The sequence below is a fragment of the Mytilus trossulus genome, chromosome 7, assembly GCF_036588685.1.
Source record: "Mytilus trossulus isolate FHL-02 chromosome 7, PNRI_Mtr1.1.1.hap1, whole genome shotgun sequence".
NCBI lineage: Eukaryota > Metazoa > Mollusca > Bivalvia > Mytilida > Mytilidae > Mytilus > Mytilus trossulus.
This window is the reverse complement of record NC_086379.1, coordinates 42,848,917-42,876,909: the sequence shown is the minus strand read 5'-3', so window position 1 is coordinate 42,876,909 and position 27,993 is coordinate 42,848,917. Positions and strand designations below refer to the sequence as shown.

The window sequence follows — 27,993 nt, the reverse complement described above, 5'->3', positions numbered from 1 at the left end:
TCTGTCAATCAAATTATGATATTAGTACATGTATTTCTATGAACTGGAATCTACTGTAAATTTCGAATGCATAATTCGTCCTCAACTTTTCTCACTTTTGTTTTAAAACATCTATACTGGTGAAAAGAAAAATCACAAAAATACTGAACTCATAGGAAAATTCAAAACGGAAAGTTCCAAATCAAATGGCAAAATCAAAAGATCAAACACATCAAACGAATGGATAACAACCAACTGTCATATTCCTGACTTGGTGCAGGTATTTTCTTTGTAGAAAACATTACAACTTTTAAGATAACTTAACAATCGCCCCATTTAAATTATGACACTGAAATACATTTTGATATCCTAGACACTCAGTTCATATTGAAATTTCCATGTGATAAATATTTGCGTTTGTCTCCATAATGAACCAGACGGACTTGTTTTATTGGGGTGTCTTTTTCCTATACGGAATTAGATTGGCATATTCCATGCGATGTCTCTATTTTTTCCAGATGTTCCTGACAACCATGCAATAATGTAATTGAAATTTATCGGAAATAATATGTTGTAAGTTGTTGTTCAACGGCATAGAAAGTGACAAGAGTAAATTAACAGATAATATAATGCCGATTTAGACCAATTCATAAAACAAGTTTATTGATCCCTAGGGGAAACATGAGCATAACCATTGATTCAATTGTGTCTAGGTCAGAAACCTACAAAGGGAATTTCGAAAAAGATAAAAGACAAAATGGCTGAAAAATCACAGTTATATGTATGTCAGACAAGGTATATGTCCCAAAATCAATTACAAAATCGTTGTGGTATATATTCTTTAGACAACTAAACATCACCACTTCATAGAACTAATGATATTAAGCGATGGCGTAAGGATAGAATGAAAAGGGTGGAGTAAAGTCTTGCCCCGCCCCCAACTCTTAAATGAGTTGACACCCCTTGTCCCTTTGGTATTCCTATGTCCCTAGCATGTGTATTAAAATAACGTTTATATTCATTTAAATATTTCAGGGTCTGCGAAAGGTAAAAAACGTACCTTATAAATTAGTACATCCTTTGAAGGTCTCTTAATTTGGACTTTTTTGTAATGTCTGAGGAGTTTAAGAACAAGAATCACAATTTCTCATTTGAATTTTAGCCAGCAACATAACAAAATGATAGTGATGTGCTTGCATAAAAATGGTTTAATTGGTTTGAAGCTGCGCTTAAGTTATCAATCAATATGTTGGCGGTTCCTTTCTTTATTCCACCTATATACATGTGTACTTGGTATGTCAAAATGGATTAGAAAATTAAATGGAAAGTTTGACACTGTTAAAATACAATTAAAGGTTAATATTTACAAGTCTGTAAACTAGGTCGAATGTATAATTTTTTTTTAATTACAATGAAACACTGTTTATTTACAAATGCATATATAATTGTTTAACCTAGTCTTAAGTTTTTAACTAACATATTAAACTAGAAATTCAAAAAGCATTTATTATAACGCAACATCCATTGGGATTCTTGCACTTGAAAATGCAACAGACGCAATAATTCAATTTAACCATTTTGTCCCTTTAAATGAGTGTAATAACGCCTCAATCAGTTCAATAAGGTCGACTAATAAAATATATGTTCGTTTGAAATAAAGGTATACGTGATATGTAGTTTTTTTCCTATTCCTGGACTTGTAATCTATTGAATGCGATGTAAATTATTAAAAGTAAATAATCTCATCACATATACCAGCCTAAAAGGTCTGTCCCTTAGACGCGCGTTTCGTCTGCAAGAGAGTCATAAGTGATTGATGCTTGAAAATTAAATGTTTTAATGATAGTATATTTTGCATGACATGTTTAATTAGTTTGAATTTTCGCTGAATGTTAGACTATTATGACATGTCTGAAATTTAATTTGAAGTTTGAATTGAAGCTTTTTGAAATAGAATGACTCGGTTAAGTACAGAAATAAGCTAATATAGATATGTCTGCATGCAAGCTAGTGCGAAACTAAGATGTAAAGTACTTTAATTTTGAACAAAAATCTAAAGAGCAGCAAAATGGTTTCCTGATCTAATTTTACAGTACGATACTACTGTACGTGTTAAGTACGGGTCCTTCTTGTTCGTTCTTTTATGTAATATTAGGCTGGTTATTGGATGTCATTCGTAATAACAAATATCAGGGGTAGTGGGGACAAATGCACTGTTATAGCGAAAATGGAACGGCATCATGATGTATCTGTTTCTCTGCTTATACATTTTGTACATGTAAGCAACCTATATATGATATAGAAAAAGTTTTCTTATTAGCCCATGAAATAGAAAAATTGTACGTTTTCAATACTAAAGATGGATAGTTTCCCGTTCTCTAGTTTAAATTAATGCCCGATATAGTTTAACTCAATGCATTCCGGACTGTTAAAATAGAGTCGCGAGATGAAATATTATCTTATTGGTGTGCTCGTCGCTCTGGCTCTGAAGAATAGTTTTTCAAAGGTGTATGTCACGATAAATTTGTTAGGTCTATTCAGTTTTAATAACACACTTTTAAATTTTCGTTATTTGGCCCAATACCCCCCCCCCCCCCTCGTTTTAAAAAAAATGTACATGTCATTTTTGCGTAACTGATTTAGACAGATTTTATTTGATTCTTGTGGCAGACGGATATATAAGAAAAAGCCCGTGTTATTCTTTCAATCACTTTCTTCCGTGTTGTGTGTGTTAATACGTACATATTACATATATTAGACATTAGTGTTCAGTGATCTAAAGTATTACAAAGATAAAACTTTAAGTAAAAAATCCATAATTACTTATGAATTTTAAAGTTAATTGTTTTATATTAGATACAGGTACACATGCACTATAAAGGATCGAATGCAGAGCAAAAACAAAAACTAAAATGGAAGAAAAAAGTGTTATGCCATTAGCAATTTCGTAATTTCTTGAAAGCTCTAAAAGTTTAACGACAGAGATAATCATGTTGTTATTCCCTGTATGCACTATATAAAACAACATTGTGTTCGTGCTTTCAGTGAGTTATTAGAAACAAATCAGTGTAAATTAGTTATAATATAAACTGAAATTCGACGGTTGTTTCGAAAAATTGCATTTCGAAAGTATATTTAGAACTTTCATATCACTGTTGATTTCTTGATAGAATGCAAAATACTTTGTTCACAGATTTGACGATAACTTTATTTAGGTTTTTATAGCATGCATTAATGGTAAATTGAAAGACACGTATAGAGATTTGAATTAAGACTGTACATGTATGTATGAACAATTCTGTCAACATTCAGTACGCTCAGACGGAAGAAAAACAATGCCACGTTATTAATTCAAAGTATGTTTACTTCTTAGGTCAATTGACTACTGAAGCAAATGGAATTACACAGCAAACATTCCAAAAATGTATGTAATAAACGTACAGGAATGTGAAATTATTGTAAGTATGAAGTTAGAGTACAACCTGTCATATTGTAGAACATAAATCCCTTTCAGTGCTGTTAAATACTTTTATTTAGTATGAAATGAACTAGTGGAATGTCAATCAATAACATTACATCAATATGAATTATACTTTACATTTTTTATGAACACTTTTTCAGTCTGCTGAATCAACAACTTACATAAAATGGAACGGATAGATGGTGTGTTTTTCTCTAATTACCCTAGATTTAAATTGTTTTATTGATAATTGGTAAAAGAAGAAGTAGATTAGCAAAAAAAACTGAACTCCGAGGAAAATTTAAAACGGAAAGTCCCTAATCAAATTGTATAATCAAATGATAAAAAAACATCAAACAACTGTCATAATCCAGATTTGGTACAGGCATTTTCAAATGTAGAAAATGGTGGAAACAAATAATCAGCAATTTATTTTAGATATCTTCCTTTATTTAAAAGATAAAAAAAAAAAAAAAAGGACAGCAAATTGACTTTGTTTGTTTGACTATATCTCATTTAGAGTGTGTTGTTTATTTGTTGTACTGGTAATCGTATCATGTTATCTTCAAGTGTTTAGATCAGATGATATCAAGAAAAAAAGTGGTATTCTAGATTTGTCAATTACATGTAGACTATGGTCGCTGCTAATAATACCCCTTTTTAGCAGTGAACTTGTACAATGTATCAATCGAATTATTATAGTAGTAATATGTTTAAATATCAGGAAAGACAACAGGAAAGAGGTGGCGACCGTTCATATAAAAATAAGAAGATATGTTATGATTGCCAATGAGACAACTCTCCACAAAAAGCGTGAATAAAGTCAAACTACGATATTCACATTCAATTACTTCTATCATCGCATCTTAAACGAATTCAATCTTTATAGAACCAGGAACCGCCCGAGTATCTGTATCGAAGATAAAGATCGGTAAACCCTACTAAATCAACATTATATTTCAAATATCCGATAGCGCTCTTTAGATATAATAGATTTTTACTGTTGCAGGAGCGACTCAGTAGGGCAACCACCTATCAAGATAACCAATCAATGAATACTGGTGCTGATCGTGACATTTCTTACTAGTACGATACGCGTGACATGATATCCATAGAAGGCCTTGAAATGCTAATCCTTCGACACAAATGGTCACAAACGGATTTTACTGTATTTCGTCAATTATTTGAATTTCCTTCCGGTATAATGATATGTGGTTGTGACCACAGTATATTATTTTCATATATATATATAGATAAAATATATAAATATATAAATGGATCAGTATACGAAATTCAACGTCCGCCCTAAGAAAATAACAATGCACTGTTTCGCCGTCCTCCTATATGTAATTGCAAACATTTCGATGACAGAAATTCCATTTATTTGGCTATATTCAAACAGAATAAAATTAATGTTTTAAAGTTCAGCGGAAAGTATTACAAAGAATCTGCCATTGATCTTACAGATTCTACATATTTGTTGATGCATTATTTAATACATTATTGTCCTATAATGTTTTGTTAATCTATTATAAATACCATGGGATTTTACCTTGAACTTTTAAACTATAGGAAATCCAATTTTATTACATTTTAGTAATCTAACTTTTTTACAATTAGAGAAACAGCTGCAGTTCGTTGAACGGAACGGCTTTAAGTAGGTATGTTAAATTTTCAAGTTTATTTGATGTCAAGGAAAGATTTTTTCATTGCAAATAAAGACGTCTGAATGATGTTTTCTACATATTACGAAATTTAATTTGATTTCATTACTTTTTAAGGACACATTTGCAACTATTTGACTCTAATGAGTAATATGTCTTGTCAGAAGTTCACGTCTCCGTTTTATTTGACAATGCAAGTGCCTGAGATAATAGCATGTCATGACGGGTTGATGTCTACAATGTATGTGAACCTTCCCATTCACAAAACTAATATAACAGTGACTTACCAGAATGACATGTCCTATAAAATTAGAAGCAGCGCATATTGTTATGGTATTTAATTTGTGTGCATTGTATCGATATATGAGTTAACAGTCATCAAAGCATTTTAATGTACCAGGCTTATTATTTGGTTCATCAGACGCTCGTTTCGTCTACACAAGACTTATCAGTGACGCTCAGCTCAAATTGGTAAGAAAGCCAAACAAGAATAGAGTTGAAAAGCATTGCAGAACACTGATAAGGAATACTGTTTTCCAGTTTGTTCTTATTTACACCGTTCCAATTTAGGATAAGGGGGACTAAGAACTCACACAAATGTTGTTCGCTGCCAAATGAGTAGGTCCGGTAAGGGCCGATTTTGGCCTCAAAATATAGCAGTTTTACAAAATTGATAAAATGTAAACTTTTAGTTATTTATTGAACAGTAGAGAGCTTCTGCTACATAAATATGGGCTATTTTTGACTATACAATGAACATATATCGGGTACTGGCACCCTAAAGTCATGCTAAATTACTGAATTCTTCACAATTCTAGCATTTTAGTTAAATTTTAGACGGTTTTCGTGTAAAACGAACGTTGCCGCATTCGTGTTCATCCCTAATATTGAAATGGAAGTTGTATTTTGTGATAATACATAACATATATAAAGATTGAGGATGAACACGGATGCGGCCACTTTCATTTTTGACAAAAAAACATCCGAGAAGTGAAATTTTTCGGCATATTTGGTTGATTTTTCATATTTGAGCTTGAATCGGATAGTTTTAAATGACTAAATCAGTTAAAATCTTTCACAAAAACGAATTGAATCAATTGAAATAGACACACAAGTGTTTGAAAAGTGGTCAAAATCTTTTGTCAGATGAACCTACTCCTTTTGTATGTACCTGTCCCATGTGACGAATCAGTAATTTAATGGTTATAGTTACTAGTAGTTCTTCATGTTTGTCATATTTGTGTTTTGTAAATTGTATTGTGGACCTAAACGTGGTTTTTTTTAAACGATGCCCTCTAAATGCATGTACAAGACCTTAGTGGGTTTTCCAGATCGTTAATAATCGTTGTAAATGCCTTTTGTATAGCAAGTATTTGTTTATAATACAGGTTGTAAACACTATTATTCAGAACAACTTCAATTTTGTACAAATATAAAGATTGGAAAATGTCATTTGCATTTATGTCAAGTGTCCCTGAATTTCAATTGAGACATCAAATGAATGAAATAAATTGTTCAATGGACCATGGAGTAAACAGCAATCAACGCATTTGATATATGTCATGTGAGCTGTCTGAAGCTGCTACTGATATTTCAACAGTTATCAATAACGTATGATCAAAACACCAAATCAGCTAAGGTATTATGACTGAAATGTCTCAAGCCTTTTGTTATGGAATTCCACAAAAAAACGTTTCTAGAAATATTCTTACCATCATCAGTTATATACAGGATGGTCAATGGATAATATTTACAACGGCTGTTTTTTTGAAAACAAGGATGTATATGTACATGAATGTTTTTGAAAACAAGAATGTATATGTACATGAATATTTTTTCATACAGCTTTAATCTATTCTCTTTTTTTGTTAAATTATATGTCTTTCTTATTTGTTGTTGTTGCTTTCCCTATTTATATCATTGTCATTTTAGTCAAATGCTGTTTGAGTATTGCCGGAATTTTCTTATAGTCTAACAAATTATCAAAGTGATAGAACTGTAATGGAATGTCATGCTCTTGGGAGGCTAAGTGTCGCAAAACATATTCATATCTCACAGAAAGTCTGGTAGTTGCATATAACAAGTCAGAATTATCAAGTAATGACGTTTATTAGTAGTATATGGTTGCGACTCCAGGTTTTGTAAGTATACAGGTGTTATACAACAGTGACTATCTATTTATCCCTATTGGTCTTCATTAAGTTTTGACCTTTTAAAAAAATGTGCAGATTTATCCTTCAAGTTGTTTCAAATAAAGATAATTATTTTTTAAATACTTGGCATAAGTACACTTTTATCCTCTCCAGTACTATAGAAAATTATGTCACATATCATTTCATTGCGTATAAGATAATAACCTGAAGTTGACCTATCAAATGTTCACCTCTTTCTGTTTTTTTTTTAATCTAACATCAAGTTTCTAAAACATCTATAGAATCGCCAAATAAAATGGTGCTTTGAAACACCCAAGATATATGTTTAAGACTCAAATCTTTTACTGCAATGAATTGTATGATTAATTCCCTTCAACTGTTAAATTAACGAGAATATATTGTTTCGACCCCTTGACGTATGCAACATGGTGTGACGTACTATTATTTGGTGGTTTTACACCTACTGATGATTTTTCTTAAAATTTGCAGTATTTTATCTATTTTCGAAGTATTGATAACATAGATGCTAGGTTTATGGGATACGATGTTCGATTTACCACTTATAAGCATACTTCCTGTTCGTATGCTTCATTTCCTGAACATTAATCGTTATACATTATTCATTGAGATGTGTACATACTCAAACTACTCCTCGAAATTTTCTACGAATCCATTTCAAGTAAAAAAAAAAAAAAAAAAAAAAAAGGAAACAAATTCTAATTGTAAATATTAGCTGTTTATTCAAGTTTGTAAAACTTAATGTGTTAATGCTCATTTTATATGTATATACAATTAATAAAGCAAATATCAATTTAATTCTAATTTGAAAATCTATTTAATTATATATGTTTATGATACGGTCGAGAAGCCAATATCTAATAGGTCACTTTCGGATCTTTAAAATTAGGAAAATACCGTTAAATGAAGAAATCAATTATAATAGAAAAAAGGTGCTTTAAGTCCTTTATTTTCGTTATTTTCAAATTTTATTGACATGTTTCGTTGATAATCATAACACAATAGTACTAAGCCAAACGCTAACTGTAATGTTCCCTGTTGCTACATTGTATATGCGGGTATATTAGCGGGTTTCAAATATCAGTTTAGATAAGCTACTCATATTTAAATCTCGTTAAAAGCCGTTTTCAAGGGTGAATTTTAGTTTATTTAAAATATATACATCTATACCCCACAGCAAGGAATTGTATATTTAAATATACAATTCCTTGCCCACAGATACATATCGTATCTGAAGTCTTGTTGACTTATGTATATATCAATCATTGCGCACGCGTGGGGTGGGTAGTTATTCTTAGCAAACGCCGGAGATATGAACATGATAAAATAATTAAGAAACCATATCGATTAGGAATCATATTTCAGGTGTTTTATGTTGGTAGTGACATTACAAAAGAAATGTTATCAGGACTTATTTGATAGTTTTGTAATAATTACCAGTTTTTGTTAAATGTCAGACGAATCACAAGTATGTAAAGGGTAAACATCAGGGTTCTCCTGGTACATGCCTTAAAGTAATATCAAAACTCATGGCTTAATTTTAGACAGATATACATTTTGTTGAAGGCAACACTATATTTTGAGATATAATGATGTAGAAATGCAATTAATATTGTATCATTTATAGCATTCGATGTTTTAATTGGAAAATAATATTCCCGTATATCTACATTTTGTAGATAAATATCAAATAATCCGTTATCACTAAAACAATTCAGAAACATAAATGTCTAGCAACTCAATTATATAAACATTGCTATCTAAAGCAGAAAAGCCGTCGACATCATACATAGACTGGAAACAGCAGATTGTAATACAGTAAAATGGAGGCTAAACTACGTGGCTAAACAATACGGGCGCTTGAGTAAGCCAAACATTAAAATTAGTAGAAAAACAAACTGATGCAAATCATTTAAATTGGGTGAAATAATAGAAGGAATGTGTTTAGAAGTTGTTGGCATCAAAAGTTGATCTATAATCATGCTGTTTAGAAATGGTTTCAATTATTCCATATGTTAACCTTGTTTAGAAATGGTTTGAATTAATATATATTCCATGTTTTAATCTCGATAAGACATGGTTTCCATTATTCCATGTTTTAACCTTGCTTAGATATGGTTTCAAATCTTCCAACATATAACCTTGTTTAGATATGGTTTCAATTATTCCAAGTTTAAAGCTTTTAAGAAATAGTTTCAATTATTCAAGATGTTTGTTAGCCTTGTTTAGAAGTTGTTTCTATTATTCCATGTTTTATTCTTATTTAGAAATGATTTCAATTATTTCAAGTTTTAACCTTGTTAGGAAAGGTTTCAATTATTCTAATCTTGGTCTCATTATAAGAGTGGGACAGAAGTACACAGTGAAGACTATAGAAATACAAAAATGTCAACACTTTAAATATTTTTTTTAAATCAGACCACAGTTTTGTAGATATCGACATAGTCAGCCTTACCACAGAATCGACTATAAATTTCTTAGCATTCACATATGGTAATACATTTTGCGTCAAGATCTCTTATCTGTACAAATAAAGAGAATGGACAGGTAAAGATAAAAACAATAAGCAGATGGAACCAACAATCTTAGTCACGAAACATGCTGGAGAATGTAGGTTCAGGATTGTTTAGAGGGTAATTGCAAACCAAGAAATTAAGAATTCAATGAAGAATAAACATAAAAAGTTATCAAATGCACCAGGAGTATCAAAGATACCAGTTTATATTTAATTTAGTACGCCAGACGCGCATTTCATCTAAACAAGACTCATCAGTCACGCTCATATCAAAATATTTATAAAGCCAAACAAGTACAAAGTTGAAGAGTATTGAGGATCCAAAATTTCAAAAAGTTGTGCCAAAAACGGCTTAGGTAATCTATGCCTGCAGGGATAAGAAAATCCTTAGTTTTTCGAAAATTCAAAGTTTTGTAAACAGGACATTTACAAAAATGACCACATTATTGATATTCATGTCAACACCGAAGTGTTGACTACTGGGCTGGTGATACTCTCGGGGACGCAACGTCCACCAGCAGTGGCATCGACCCAGTGGTGTAAAAAGTTATCAAATGTACCATAACACTTGAGTTTTGTTGTGAAAACAGAATTATAGCTTATTTGTATTGTTTATCGATGATTTACAGTACATTTCCATTTATGTTCGATGTTCCTTGCCTTGTACAGTTTAAAGAAAACCCGTTGTTAAAAATTAAAAACAAAAATTTTGTATCGAGAAATTATTATAGGTGACCGTATTTCCACATGGTCTCAGTTTTGTTGAGCAACTCTTGTGTATGTTTAATAATCATCAAGAATTGCAAGAAAATACGCACTTACGAGAGTAAAATACAAAAAAATATTCAAGCATAAAATGAAAGTAATTGATAAACAAATATTAAAGAATATCTTTTAGTGACATCAGCATCATCAAGTATTCACGTCATGCTGTTTTAATCTTAACAAACATCATTAACATGTTGTATATGGTGAGCATTACATTGCAATAAAAAAAACAAATATAGATATGAACTAGCATTCATGTTTACGTACGATGTTTAGAATTTTAAAAAAAACGCGTCAATATAACAAAAAATTAACAGGGATGATATGTCATTGCATTGTTTTCCTTCAAGTATCTCTTTTTCCGAGGAAAATTAGTCTGGTCATGAAAATTAGGAAACATTAGATTGAGTTTTTACTGATGGCCAATACATTCTGCCCTCGGAACCTTTTAATTCATTATCTTGTCACTTTTAACGACGGTAGTTAATTACTTACCATCAAAATAGAGCAAATAAATACGTACCTGACAGTCAGACCAGGAAAATTTCAACAACATTTGAAGATTATTTGTATCAGAACTAATTCAAGGTCATAATATTCAATGACTAGTTTATTTTCTTTTTATTAAAACACGGGTCTTATAAACGTCTAGAAGAAATAATAAAAAAAAAGATTTCTCAACTTTTTTGGGAATTTTGGGTCCTCAATGCTTCTCAACTTTGTTTTTGTTTTAGCTTTCTTACTATTTTGATCTAAGCATCACTGATGAGTCTTGTGTAGACGAAACACGCGTCTTGCGTATCAAAAATAAGTATGGTACCTTTGATAACTTTATTCATAACAAGTAATAGCATGCTTCTAAAGTTCTAGTAACCTTACTTGGACTTAATCAACCATTTCTAATGTTACGACTGGCTGTAATTTATACATTTCAAAAGATTGCGATTCAGTCATGCGGGCATGGATGATATGAATGATAAGAGTATGATTCTGATTATTATAAATTAATTCGTAATTAAGTATCCTAGATAACAACCTTCACCAGGCAATTTTGATACGGAAAAATTGTGCTTCCACGTGTTAAAAAACTTCAGGATGGATCTAAACCACGACAACGCGAAAAGAAATATCAAAACTATTTCAAACATACTATAAGAGTTACAAACATACAATACTGCATTTCATCTGTATATCCTTAAAAATACACTTTTAAAGTAAATCCATGAAGTCCGTAGAAACCACGAATCTCAATATTATAAGCAATTAAACATTTATAAAATATACAGGAGTTTACTAGTATGGCGTTCATTATCACTGATCTAGTATATATATATATTATATTTGTTAAGGGGCCAGCTGAAGGAAGAGTGTGGGAATTTCTCACTGCATTGAAGACCTGTTGGTGACCTTCTGCTGTTGTCTGTTCTATGGTCGGGTTGTTGTCTATTTGACACATTCCCCATTTCCATTCTCAATTTTAGATATTTAATTTATAACATATGAAAACTAGTAAAAAAGTCCCATATACCAGCGATGTCCAGATTTATGCATAGTTCACTCATAAGAGGTCCTTATTTCCAAATTACTGATATTTTCCGGGGCAGATTTTCCGAAACATATCAATATTTTACCACCTCATTCTTTTTTATTTTCTCTTTTTTAGCCTATTTTCTCAATTCTCTCTCTCTTTTATATTTTGCCAATCATTTAACTCTGCTCTGTTAAACCCATCCAGACCCATCATAGTCGAGTCTCAATGGTACTGTATCTTTATCCCTTTCTATTGAAATATTTAAATATGGCTATTGGGACAATATAAGCCAATCAAATTGCGACAAATTGCTTTAAAACAGGATAATTGAATTTGCATTGACGCTCATTTAAACGTAAATAATCTACTTGAAATAGGCAAACATGCTAATGTATGGATACAGTTTCCGTATAAGCATCTTCTATGTCTGTTCTGTTGTAATATACGTCAAACAGCAGGCATATTTGTGTCTATAAATTTCATGAATTTCTGAAGAGTACATTGACATATAAATTTAGTATTGCCTTATGTATCAATTATTGTCTTCGAGTAGACCTCGTTAGTTTAAAGCCAATTTTCAACCATTGTCAATTTTTTTGTTAGAAAAATAAAATACGATTCAAGTACATGAAACAGTTAAAAAAGAAAGAAACAGAAAAAGGACAAGTGTCTTACATATATATATATAAAAATGTAGGACGTAATAAACGAGAAAAAAGTCTAGTCTTGTGAATGTCACAGTTTTTAACGAGTTGTATAATGTCGCAATTAAAAAAATGACGAGCTAGCACTTTATTCTGACAAATTTCATTCCGAAATAAGTCTTGCAATTCCATTTATATTAAATTCCCAAATGATTGTTTTAGACCTTTAAAAGAACCGCAGTCAAATATTCAAAACGCAGTTAAATATTTCTGTGTTCATTTTTATCTTTTGATACACTTTTGGGGCATCCATACTTTTTTAAGAGCATGATGATCTTTTTGAGTTTGGGGTTTGTTACGTTAGGTTTGATTTCTTATTCGTATACCCCCAGTCCCCATTTATTGATTTCCATTTTCACAAGCATACAAAACCCCTATTGAGACCTCTCACACACCGTTTCTTTCTTTTTCTTGATGTGTGTGATCTTATAGAGCATATGGTATTATATTGTTAAATTCTCACTACCGTTAAATATGAAATATGTGAGGTATTTACTTAATTCTTGTGTTTACGAGTAAATATCAATAATTTAATAAAGCATACAGTATTCAATTAAATAAAATGACAATACTTTGTTAAACTAACACTACTTAATGCTTAATCGATGAAATATCTTCCCGTAAGGTTATAAAAATGAATAATATACCATTGTATGTTGACTGTATTGAGCTTTTCATCCTTTCTTTTTCCACTTAATGATTTCTTTCATTAAAACCGTAGAAAATTGCGGTATAAGTGTCATAAAACATATTAAAGATTTTATTAAATACCTGTTGAGACAAAATATAATTTACCTTTTTCGATAAAATTGATAGTGAACAAACCACAAAGAATAAGAATAAACCCCATTTGTTATAAATTTCAATAGGTTATTTCAACCTTACAAAATGAACCTTTTTTGAAAATTTGATATTTATTATACGTTTAAAGTATCAAACATAACGATTGTGTACATCATGCTCAACAGTATCCATAAGAGGGGAAACTTTTGTAAAGACAAATATGATTTACTTTTAATCTATTCATGCATGTGGTCTAAAATTTTACTCAACTGTAAGCAATATTATTTGAATTACCTTAACAATTATCAAAATATTTTTGCTCAACAAAACTGAAAAGGGTTATGAAGTATAAAAGAATATTTTGGTTAATTGAGAGTACAATAATGTGTACTAGTAAAAGAACAGTAGATAATACATATATGCTACACGTACATGTACTTCATACTGTACAAACAACTTGATGAAGTTGAATGTCAGCAGACTCATTCTTACCCGAATAATTTGGTCCCTCTCGTCATCGACTCCCCAATTGCAAGGTTAATGTAGCAGAAGCATATTATCATGTTTTAAGTCCAAATATCAAGAAACAATTTATTTCTTATAACAATTGCTTTACTCCAGTGGAAATCTTACATGTATTTTCAGGACAAGAACATTCTAACACAAACTAAGATATATTATATCCGTTAATATATACATGCACATGTTTTTATATTGTAATTGGTGTTACGCCTGTTACAAATGATATGTATTTAGATATGAAAATTAGTTTGTCCTGCACTGTTCAAGACGTTGATATATGCAAACAAACTCGGAAGTACAGCTAGATATATAAACATATCAGAGTACATAAAGAGGTTTGATTTAATAAATAAAACAATTAAACATGCAATAAGCATTTTAAAAGGTTATCAGATAACCCAATGTCTTTTTCTTTCTTTCAAAATAGTTTTGGAAGCATTTAATCAACCTTTAGTATTCTTGTTTGAAGTACCACCTACAACTCCGATTAACGGTTATCATAAAACAATCTTATGAATAATAATATGAAAACAGTTATAAATATAGATTGATTTAACTTTATAAGGCTTAGCCCACCTGTTGTTCTTAAAGAGGATAAAAACACCTTTTATTTTACTGTGTTAGAATATAACAAACAAAATAATTACTATTGATCGTTCATATCCAACTTCTTAGAACTTACGAAAACATTTATGTTATTTGGTTGTCCAACTGTTGCTACAAATACTACATGAATTTGTATTTTATTATTTGTTGTGTTTTATGGAAAGTTTTTGGAAAATTTGACCGATTTAACGACTATTTACAACAGTATCATGATCTTTTTATATTAGTATATGATTTATAAAAAAACTCATAGCCATAGTAAGACAGTTTTGGTAAGACTTTAACAATAAAAACTGATGTGTTTAATTCTCAAACAAGTCTCAAAGACAGACGTAATTGCAAATCATGAAAGTAAAAAAATAGGGGGGAGGGGGGTCAACAAGGTAAACTTATAAGTGGAAATTATGAAAAGTCTACGTATTGGGAGTATTATAATTATTTAAATGAGTTACAATAGCTAAATTTTTAAAATTAGAGAATTAAAAAGGGGGGGGGGGGTATACCATGGCAAAAGGGGAAAAGGGGGGCAAAATCCATAGCAAAATAACATTTTTAAAACTTCTTAAAAAGCATGTAGAGTACATACAAACTACTTATAAGAGTATTTTTACTATGTAAAGGAGTGTATCACTTGAAACAGCCAAGATGATTAAAAATAATAATGTCCTTTTCAATAATATATCAGGTACGTTTTACAATCATGAAATCAAAGTCTAGTACTATTATAGATGAAACTGAATTCTCAGAAAAAAATAGCGTGGGAGGTATATTGCATGATCATTATTCATTGAAAAATTGATTGAAAGTGTAAGAAACAAATTTGATAGGACAACTTATAGAATTAAGTAAAAAAAAAAAGAATAGCCAACTGTGTTTAGATTTTATTGAGTGTTTGGTGTTATATGTCAGCTTGTGTCTGGAAATCAATCTATACCTGCTATTATCTCTTCTCCACATGGAAATCAAGTTTTTAAATATCTTGGTTCGATGCACTTTTCTTTTTCAAATGATTGTTTTTATCATAATACATGCAGGTGTAAATTTCAGTAAAATCAATACGTTTTCAGAAAATAGAAACATAATATCAATGCTGTGAAAGATGCTGACGTGACAAATTTAAAGTATTACGTTCAAGAATGAAAGATTAGTTCTGAAATTACAACTGTCTGAAGAAACATTGTCTCGTCTTGAAGAAATAAGTAGCCATCCAGTCTGCGTAATTTATCTATTCTATCCTTCAGCAAAACAATAAAAACTATGTGTCTTGTCCGTCTGTATAGTATGGCTGTACAGTGTCCGTCGGGCAACTTTGCAAAGACATACAAAAGCACAGCACAAATCGTTAAGGCAGTGCGTAAAAGGGAAAGGTATTTTGATTTTTTTTTGCTGATTGTTATAAAAGTTTATTGAGAGGCACGTATTATTAATTTAGTATATGATATAGTTCGAAAATTTAAAGGAAAAAAGAGGGGGTAAATCACGGTTTAAACGATGGAAGAAGAAAGAGTACACGTATTTTTTGCTATGCCAACCTCTTTGTTTTAAAAACTGTTACTTAGTAATTTGCTGATTTTGTTAAAGTTGCCGTGGTTTTTGGCCTTCACCTTAAAGAACACATCGGACCTATACCTATGTTACTTTTGCTACTATTTATTTAGCAGATATAATTTTAGTTTTAAAAGTTTAAAATTCGACTAGAAAAGTATTGCCTAATGTATTATTGACAGCTATGTCCGTCCAGATTGGGGATGAACAATCTAATATTTGGGATTGATCTAGTTGTACACAACCAAATTTAAAGAGAAACAGTGACATGTTTAAACTGTTTTGTATCACTATGAAAATCAATTTTATTCCAAGTATATGTGTCCAACTTTTTATAGTACATAGAAATTTAGAAAAAAATCATGTTATGAAACGCAAAGGATTGGAACCGATTTGATAGCAGATTGTAAATAAAGCTTACTGGGTCAATACTGTCATTTCTGGAACTTTTCATAATAAACGTATGTTTCACAAGCTAAAAATATGAAATAACTATTGTGAAAATTTACAGGTCTCTAATGATTATCAATCAATTTATTGATATTACTGCATTAATGGCTATTTTCTTGTATTATCCATTTGGGACAACGAGTAAAAGTATTAAATGCATATGAGAAGTGAGGTGCATGTTGTTGATAGAATTAATGCGTGTATACAGTCCAGAGGGAAATCGAGATGCCAGTACAGACGTTCGGGTGTTTTAATGTTTAAAATTTGTATTGTATGGTTGATACATAGTTGGTACTTGTCTTTAAACCAATGGATACATGTACTATCATCAATTTGTGTAAAATGGTCAGTAACCAATGTCATCACTTCAAAGATTTATCAAAAATACAAAAATCCATCCAAGTCACAATGTACAAAAAGTTAGCTTGTTATTCTTAAACAACAGGGATCTATACATGTAAATTAAATGGTCTACAGTATGCTTTTATAACGCATTCTTTTTTTGTTAGATTGTTTATGTTCCAAACACATACACTATTTTTATAAAATTTTGGAAATGTTATTTGAACTTTTTTTTTGATGGAAGGTTACTATACACATGCATGGTCGGGTTGTTGACTCTTTGACACATTCCCCATTTCCATTCTTAATTTTATGTATGGCTGTTTGTGATTTGCCGTGATATTGTAAGTTGTCTTTAAATGTAATATTTCTCCTCCTGGATGAGCATGACATGACCATAGACGTGTGTTTGTTGCTTTCAAATGAAAGTTCGTAATAACGATCGTAACCGGCATTATTTATTTAAATAGGGGTTTAACAACACTTGACATACTGAAGTCATATACATGTAAACATGGCTAGTGATAGTATACACTGTTATATTGATACACCACAGTACCAGATAAAGGAGTTTTGGGCGTTCAAAACATGAATGACCTGGCCTTAGTACAACGGGTTGTCGTTGATTTTTAATGTTAGTAGAATCACTCATGCCGTTTGTTTTTCACTTTTGAGTTGGTTTTGTTATATGGTTTAGAAGCTAATTATAGCTTGTTGTTCAATGTGAGCCTAGGCTTCGTGTTGAAGACGGTACCTTTACCTATAATGGTCTACGTTTATAAATTGTGACTATGAGGGAGAGTTGTCTCATTTGCACTAATACCACATCTTCTATATCTTATTGCTAGTTGTTGAATGTCGTGCGGTTATTGATGGTTAATAATCTTGATCTTTGGTCTTTATTTTGGTGATTACAGCCGCATTGACATGCAATCATACCACATCTTTATACTTTTATAATGCATGCTCAAAACAGTCTCATTTAAGTAAATTTCCTACTGTTTCGTTATATTTCGAATTATATAGTATCTTCCCACTTCGGTTTACCAACAATAAAACTTATTTATCACCCACACTTTATTGGTATTCATTATATATGGCATGCTGCACAACAGTCGCAGGGGGCATTGTTATTTGAGTAATGTCAGATATTGCGTGAGGCAGAACATATCTATTCGTTTTAATATCTGAGTGATAAACACTACTAGTATACGATAAAATACAAGCTACATTTTTTGTACATAAAGGTCACGTAGAACGTTATATTGTTTTGTTAACTCATGATTCCTGCTTGATTATGTAAACTAGTAAGACACATCTCGTGTAGTACAATTATCTATTCAATGCGTAAATTAATACATGATAACTCTTCGAATCTGCAGAAGCAACAAGCGCTCTTTATGTCAAATCAACAACAAACTTGCATGTAAACATAACCATAATTTACTATACTTAATTGTTAGTGATCAAGTAAGGATTTGATTTTCGAAATGTCAAAAAGATAGTCGTAAGAAGATGTGATATGAGTGTCTATGAGACATCTCTCCATTCAAGTCACAATTTGTAAAAAAAAAAGTAAACCATTATAGGTCACCACAGCCTTCAACACGGAGCATTGGCTCACACCTAACAGCAAGATATAAAGGACCCCAAAAATGACAAGTGTAAAATCATTCAAACAGAAAAACCAATGGTCTAATCTATAAATAAAAAAAAGAAATGAGAAACACTTATGAAGCACATCAACAAACGACAACCACTGAACACCAGAAACCTGGACATCATGATCCTGAATTAGGACATGTGCAAACAAATGCGGCGGGTTTTAACGTTTTAATAGGTGCCAAACTTCATCCAACTCAATGTATGCTACATAGAATTAATAAATTGCTCTTTGGATATGCAAAAGCAACAGTCGCTCTTTTCGTAAAAAATAAACAACTCAAAACGTGCAAGTAAAGTTGATCGTCAGTTATTACACTAAATCGTTGAGTAAGGACTCTCCTCGTAAGAGTTGATCGAAATGACACATAAAATCCTCTAGCGCATGCACAGCACAAATGTGATTATAACACAAAGTATCAGAAAATATTTTATTTTTAAATTCCTCAGAAACTCAACTCCTACTTCGTAAGTAATTTTCCCTTACGCTAAGCATTTTCCATTCACACCTTTCCCACAGTTAAGCTGACGTTTTTAGTTCCATTTTCTGTCAAAACATGAAAATATTAAGCTGACAGATGTATAGATAATCTCAAAATATATTTTTATAGATGCAACAGATAATGTATTTTAGTTTAAATTGAAGATCGGTAGGGGAACCATGTTTTTTTTATGAACACATTTATTTAAGGTTTTATTTCATTGCATTTTACTATAGCAGTACCCACTAATAAAATGATCACTAAAATTATCCTTATTTCCCGCGGGAAACTGTGCGTAGGCAAAATAACTGTTTATGAATGTTTTCGTAGTAAATATCACCCCCTTTTCCTGTGGGAAACTATATATGCGTAGGCAAAATATATGTTTGGAAACGTACACTTTATCAAAATCCGTGATAGTGATAAAGTCATCCTTGCTACGTTTCGTTGATACTTTAAAATAGCGAAGCAAAGTATCTGCTGTTTCGAAGTTTTACACTTAAAGAACTGAACAGTTGCTAATTTGATGTTTGCCCTTAGACAAAAAATAAAAAGTTGACGTCTGCTAAAAGTTTCCACAATCACTATGATATTAGGTTCCTGTTCTGATTTAGACAAAAAATATATTTTCCAACACACACTAACAATTGTATTTACATATAATTATAGCATTAGCAGTTTGTTTTCGTACAATTATAAAATTGAGAATGGAAATGGGGAATGTGTCAAAGAGACAACAACCCAACCATAGAAAAAAAAAACATCAGAAGATCACCAACAGGGTCTGCAATGTAGCGAGAAATTCCCGCACCCGGAGGCGTCCTTCAGCTGGCCCCTTAACAAATATATACTAGTTCAGTGATAATGAACGCCATACTAATTTCCAAATTGTACACAAGAAACTAAAATTAAAATAATACAAGACTAACAAAGGCCAGAGGCTCCTGACTTGGGACAGGCGCAAAAATGCGGCGGGGTTAAACATGTTTGTGAGATCTCAACCCTCCCCCTATACATCTAGCCAATGTAGAAATGTAAACGCATAACAATACGCAAATTAAAATTCAGTTCAAGAGAAGTCCGAGTCTGATGTCAGAAGATGTAACCAAAAAAAATAAACAAAATGACAATAATAAATAAATAACAACAGACTACTAGCAGTTAACTGACATTCCAGCTCCAGACTTCAATTAAACTGACTGTAAGATTATGATTTCATCATATGAACATCAAAGAATGCATTACATTTTTAAAAATAACAAATCTAATTCTTGAAACGTTTTCCCTCTGTCTTAAGACCTCTGAAAAATTACAACTTTTTGATTTAATAATGTAGCATATTAACTATCGATGAAGGTCATGATTGTATATATAAAACTGACAAAAACAGGAGTTTTCTGTTGTTACATGACAAAAACTTTAACTTTAAATGCAAGTCGATTTACAAGTATTTATAAGTAAAGTTTTTTAACGGAATTTTATACGTTTTGTAGTGATCGCACAATTCGATATTTTCTTTGTATTGTATTCGCTGTTTACACCTTCGTAAAAAGTGTTTTATAAAATGCATACATTTTTTAATTGTCTGTTATTACATTGATTGTATTTCATACAATCAATAAAAAATAAATTACATCACAGTAATTAAGAAACCAATTAAACTAGTTTGTGATGAACTCAATCGTTGTTGTGCGCATGCACTGAAATCGACATCATAATACATTTATACATTGTACTACTGGCCCGAGAACACAGTTATTTCGTAGTGCATTTCTTTTAGACAATAAATTCAAATTAAAAAAGTCGCACCTGCTCTTTCTCAAAAATATTTTTACAGTGTAGTGTACTACCAGTGAGACCAATAATATCAAAATTATAGAAACTTCTCCCAGCTCTAACTCAAAATATTGACAATTCTGTGTTAAGGGGGTGTAAAATTCAGTTTGACAGCTTCAGACGTGATAAAATTTGACCTTTTAGAACTGGACAAAATCACTACTTATCATAAAGTTTCAGCACCCAAATTTTTTTGACATGTAATTACATCCCCCTACTTAATATTTCATGCATTTAATATAAAGAAATAAATTGGGAAAGTGTATTAAATAAATCATGCAAGTTATACACATGACTGTTTACACTACGGACTATATTCGTAGACAACGAAAACCAAAGGACGATAACTGTGTCCTTGGACCTACTGTCTTGATCTGACCTACTACCGTTTTGGTCCTTATTGATACTGAATACAGTTATTTCATATATACATGCGATTGCCAATTTTGATGCCCCAAATGCACTCAAAAATATGTATTTAAAATAATACACGAGGGAACTGTAATGTTGTTCAGACAGTGGTGATTTTTTTCGTGTTTTTTTCAAAATGTAAAAACCTCTTGCAATGATGAAGAACTGGTACAATTGAAAAAGGCGGCAATTTATTATAATTATAGATTTTTGTGACGATCTTTTATGTGCGTTGCCGGTGAAAACAAACACCATATAGCATGTTAGATTATTTCATACTTTTGTTATTTATGGAAGTCAATTATATTTCTGCTTGATCTGAAACGAATTTATCGTTTCCTCATTCGTTTGAAGTCTGACTCGGCATATATTTATTGGAAGGCTGTCAACTATTCTACAGAAATATTTACGTGTACGTTTCCGACATTGACTTTTATGAAATGCCAAGGGAATTTTTTCCATTTACTTGTATTGTTAATGACAAATCGGTCTTCAGATTATAAACGAATATATGTCTTTCTAGAAGTTTTGTCAACTTTCATCTTCTTGTTACTAAGAATAGACCTTAATATAGATTTCAAAAGAGAGAAATTATATAATAATATAAAAGAACAATAGCGTTCGCTGTCAGTTACATTTACTATATTTAATCATTTAGGGTATATTGGATAAATTCACAAAATCACGCTACGTAAAGGTATATCTGTAATTATCGTCATCCGTTCTTAGATTTCTATGTTTATATACAACGCATATCGTTTGTTTATTACATTTTTTTATGTTATCTTTTGACATGTTAAACTAATTGTGTTCTTCTGTTTGTTTAGCATGGTAAAATATTCCAAGCTCTCCAGATTTAATTGACCTATTCCCACTACAAATGAATACAATATTAGAATCGAATCTCTTCGAATAAAAGTCTGAATGGCTTTATCTTGATTTATTCATTCATGCTGAGACATACGTTCAATCAACAGAATTGTCTGTAACGTTTGTCTCATCTGCGAGAATGTCACAAAACAAAAACAAAAACAAAAACAAAAACAAAAAAGTAATTAAAAGAATAAGATGTGGTATGATTGCCAAGGAGACAACACCTAATGACGTTGACATAAAGCAACTATAGGTTAAAACGAGGCCTTCAGTAGTGTTTTGTTTGAGAAATACCACATAGCAAGCCTAGAAACTCATCAAAATTAAAGGCTCTTGACTAGGGACATGACCATACAAAATTTGGCGGGTCCAAACGTGTTTGAGGGCATCCAACCCACTCCTAAGCTGGGATCGTCGTGTAACAGTACAACTTAAGAACAAACTATGAAATAAGTATAAAAGGGCTAAAATCATATGAACAGTATATAGAGCTAACTTCAAAATGCTTGTAAAGTAAGACTTTGGTTGACTTGCTTGCTTTGTTTGTATGAACGCTAGCTCAGGCATCTTAATAAGGATATACATATGCAAACAATACAGATAGATATAGATAAACCTGCATATATCATATCTAAATTTGATTGAATGTTATTGTACAATATACAAAGAAAGAAAGCAATCGTACCAAAGTCTTACTCTACATGCATTAGGACATTAGCTCTAAGTACTTATACTTTATTGATGCGGTTTAGATATTGACATACGGTTAAGACATATAGACGGTTGGATACCGTATGATGACCTCTTAATAATTACTAGTTTTATCATTTTATATCGGTTAGTTTTTTGTCTCTTTGGCGATAACGCTATGAAAGTCTATCCTTTTATTGGTATTTTAATTCTGTATTATAAAATAATTATCTGTGTATTTCCAAATAAAGCGGGTATAAGTAAGTATAACTCATCTTATGGCCTTCGACAATGAGCAAACCCATGCAGTATGGTCAGCTACATGTATAAAAGGCCACGACATGACAAAATGATAAAATTTCTATCAATTCTAATCATTACTTTTGATTGTAAATGGACGCGCGCTTTATGACATTATTATCGTTTAGGAAATATTTATTATCTTTTCTTTAGTTTTGTAAGGAACTACTTTAACCTATAATGGTTTACTTTTTAAATTGTTATTTGGATGGAGAGTTGTCTCATTGGCACTCACACCACATCTTCCTATATCTAGTCTTTCAATATTTTTCTACTCATAAATTTATTTTGTCCCTGTCGATTTTCTCTAAAATTTGAAATGCATTTGTCGTTCCTAAGTACACTAGCATGACTAAATATACACAAGGGTTGCGAAGGTCAAACAGTTATTGGCTATGAGCTAAATTAACGTGTACAACTATCTTAAGGCTTTTATCTCTACGATCTCTACGACCATTGCAAAACAAATGGCAAGCGACTCTAGATTTACCGATAAGGTAAGAGGTCTGTCTTTAATGTATAAGCTTAAGTTTGAGCAAAATCCTGGAAACTCTGAATTATTCGTATAGAAAATTGTACCCTCATATTTAGCGAATGCAGATAAGCAAAAACAAGCAATACAATAGCATGTTTTCCCTCAGTGTTCATTAGCATTACCGCCATATTTTACGAAATGACTTTAAGCTCCAACAAATAAACAAATACATAAAATATATAATGGCTTATTTTTTTCTAAGTGAGTAAAAGTATTGCCTTGGGACTTAATACTATTTGTTACAGTTGATTGAAGAATGGTATACAGAAGAATTTTTTATCGACTTGTATTGTTGAACAACATTATCACTGGTGTCAACGTACGGTAATGATCGTAACTGCAATTACGATCATCTCAATATGGCGGACGTAAATTCAGGTAAATTTTATATGGCCAATTTTTCCCGCGTAAACAAGTTACTTTTAGGTCTATATCATGTCAAGAAACATCTATATAAGCATTGTCCGCCATATTGGGATGATCGTAACTGCAATTACGATCATCACGTTGACAGTGATCACGCAAAAGTAGATGACTCTTAAATTCGTTTTTTTTTTATTAGCTTGAGACACTCTTAAGGTCAAGTGTTATTTTTCAAACGCAGTTCTTAATGACGTTTGCGAATCTATTCGTTATTGCCTTGTTAAACATAGTGAGTTATTCCAAAAAGTAGATGACTTTTATTTTCGTTTTTTTTTTTATTAGTTTGAGACACTCTTTAGGTAAAGTTTTTTCAAACGTAGTTCCTAATGAAGTTTACCAATCTGTTCGTAATTGCTGTTTTAGAAATGGAGAGCTATTCCAAAATCATAAGACTTCCATACTGAAGCCAATTAACTGGTATTGTATTAAAACAGAATTTATTTTTAGCTCTACGACCATTGCCAAAAATTGGCAAGCTACTCTCGATTAAGCTATAAGGTTAGAGGTCTTGTCTTTTTTATTTATTGGTTTGAGACACTCTTACCGTCAAGTGTTATTTTTCAAACGCAGATCCTAATGAAGTTTGAGATACTATTTGTAATTGCCTTATTAAAAATGGAGAGTTATTCCAAAATCCTTAGACTGCTATGCTGAAGCCAATTAGCTGGTATTGCTGATAACATTTATACTCTATTCATTACGTCAAGGAATGTTTTAAAAACGGTGTTTTTGTGAAAATATATTATGAAAGTTAACTATCTTTTTTAAATTAGAGACCGAATAGATGCTTTAAACATCATAGAACCTTCTTTTTTCTACTTAACGATACTTTGTATCCATTATTGTTCGTTGAATGACTTATTGTCTTATTCAGTCATATTTTGTTTTTTTCTTTATAAGTTTAGAAAGAAGACATCGTGTTAATGAGTTTACCGCTTAAACGTTTATAAGCTTAACTTCATAAACGCAGTGAATTCATAAGGTCAATGTTTTAAATGAATTTTACATTATTGAGACATTGTAATAAATTGTACCATTTATTTCCACGATGCATAAAACAGTTTATTAGATTGTAGCAAAATAAATGAATATTTCATTCATCTTATAAGATAGGTTGCAAAACTATTTACAAAAAAGTGTCACGTTATTTAATATCAGTAAACAAACATTTAACAACATGACAGTTGTTTAAGTGGTTCATAATCTACTTTAAACTCTAAGATTGTGAGTTCGAACCCCTTACATGATATAAGCACTAGACTCAAAACTTGATTTACGAGTATTGCAAGTTTGTTTTTTGGCCAAATGGGTTTGGCTCTCTGAAAGTTGTCCGTAATGCAATGTTTTGCTAGCATTTAAGAAAAAAAGGTAACTAAAATGATAAGTTGGTATTTGCATCGGTAACATGTTTTGCTTATGTGTTGTGTATCTTCTTTTCAATTACAAATTCCAATGAGTATTTCCATATCGTCCAAATGGAAGATTTTGAATTTGTTGGTTTGTTATCATTGTTTATCCTGCAATTGACCTTTCTAAACAAATACAGGGTGACAGATGGGATGGGGCGATAAATAAAATATACATTTACAGTCTGCTGGTATCCCGCTTCTGTCATGAGCGAACATAATATGCTCAAATTACAATCAATACTGTTCACATCACAGTTCAATTTGGAATTGCGGTTTTCTATAAAGTCGTTCTGATTCGGGGAAAATACATATTTTAACTCAATGAAACATTGCAGAATTTAAATTGTATTTAAACAGAGTAGACTATCATGTTGTATAAACGGCTTCTATCTATTCTACTGTTTTCCAGTACAAATACATTCTATATCTTCCTACAAACCACCCACCAGTGACACTCGAGTATACTAAAACATGTTTTTTCTTGTCGTGAAAGACTATAATTTGAATGTAATGTCATATTTAAACTCAGTTTTTTGAAAAACTAAGGCTTTTCTACCTCAGGAAAATATAACCTTAGCTGTATTTGGCAAAACTTTTAGGAATTTTTAGTCCTCAATGATCTCAAATTTCGTACTCTTTTAGCCTTTTTAACATTTTTGATTCGAGCGTCACTGATGAGTCTTTTGCAGAAGAAACGCTCGTCTAGCGTTAATTAAAAAATTTGATACTGGCATCTACGATGAGTTTATTCGGAAGATGTTACTATGAAACAATTCCTCATTTGGACTTTGAACTAGAAAGTAAGTATTCATAACACATATCTGTGTGTGTCTGTGATTGACAGCACTTTAAGCTACCACGGCAATACCATGGATGAAAATTGTATGTATAAAAGGAAGCCATCGTACCGTGAGAGATCCACGATCTCGAACAAGAAGACTGGTAATCTTTGTCAATAAAAATCGTAGTCGAACATAACTCGAAACAAACGGGGTTTCAACTCTAATCCCCGGAGTTGACATGCTAGAGATAACTGTATATATTATGAACTACAACTTATAAGACCTTTCGATTACCGAGGCTTTAAAAATCAAAATGTGAATGAAAAAAACATTGTCATCCCACTTGACTTTGAACGTCAATAAATTCCCGGAATAGTGTGTGTGGCGTATGACAAAGCTACTATTTTAAAATTATATGTGTTATTACATGAATTACATGAAGACTAGTACCTGGAATATAAAGCTAGTATCAAGTTTGCATTGCGTGTTCAATTTTATAGATAATATTTCCAATATCCTCCAAACCCAATTTATTTATTCAGAATTCCACATGCGAAGTCTTTCAGGTGTAATGCTTTGAATGCAATTAATGAAATTCAGTGAATCATAGAACTTTTCAGTGCAATACCACACATTAAAGAAGTAAAAACATAAAACAATTCATTGATTTTGTCATTTTGTCGACAATTTTTTTGAAATTAAGAAAAATGAGCAAAAACTTACCTTGAAATAGGACTAGTAAACACAAAATATAGAATCTCATAATGTATATCCTTATCCAAGTAAACAAATCATTTCTAAGAGTTTAAAGTAACAATTTTACAATTCATTTTCTAGTTTATAAAGTATTAGTACATTTTCCTTGTTCCATAGCGCAACACCTGTGAATACGACTAAAGTCAACAATAAAATAATTTTCCAATTGAAAACCAATTCCTAGAGTTTTACTTCATTATTGATATTTGTTAAAAATCCTCGTGTGTTCGGATCAGTATATAAAGCCTGTAGCAAATGAAAGCAAATATTTCAATATGTTCATATAATAACGCTAACCGGACCCCAAATATCGTTAAGTGTAAATTACCAATAATTCAATAAAGATCTCGTTGTTGGTTAGTCAAAAGCGTATTTAAACGTTTCTTTATGATTTACATGCACTTGAATATATTTTCTCCACACCTACGAACCGACTTAATTATTGGATTATCGGCCTATCAGTTTCAGCAATAATGACAGGCACTATATTGTTCATATTTGAAATTAACATTCAGTCAATATTTTAACTGATTGAAATCCAATCATGTGCTACGGTCTGATGCGTATGTATCTTTCAGGAGTGCGTGGAGCGGGTATCGTGTAGTGTTTACAACAAAACTCCATTTTATGACTTTGAATTCAGATTATGCTTAAGCTACAGCCGTAAGAATGTACTCGGAATATTATTGAATATGTTTTACAGCACTGCAGCTGGATAGATTCCTTGCAGAGCAAAGATGAAAGAGCGATAAGTTAATCAGTTCTCAATAAATAAATGAACCATAGAACAGTGG

At 31.3% G+C, this 27,993-nt stretch overlaps 1 protein-coding gene across 1 annotated transcript in view; it reads right to left on the bottom strand.

Annotated features, from left to right (window-relative positions):
- Nucleotides 1-27,708, bottom strand: part of LOC134725106 (proto-oncogene tyrosine-protein kinase receptor Ret-like) — a 67,254-nt gene extending 39,546 nt beyond the window's left edge. Inside the window, exon 1 of the mRNA XM_063588653.1 lies at nucleotides 27,167-27,708. Within this exon, the coding sequence (XP_063444723.1) occupies nucleotides 27,167-27,206 (40 nt within the window). The 5' untranslated portion in view covers nucleotides 27,207-27,708. The remainder of the gene's footprint in view (nucleotides 1-27,166) is intronic.
- Nucleotides 27,709-27,993: the final 285 nt, after the last annotated feature.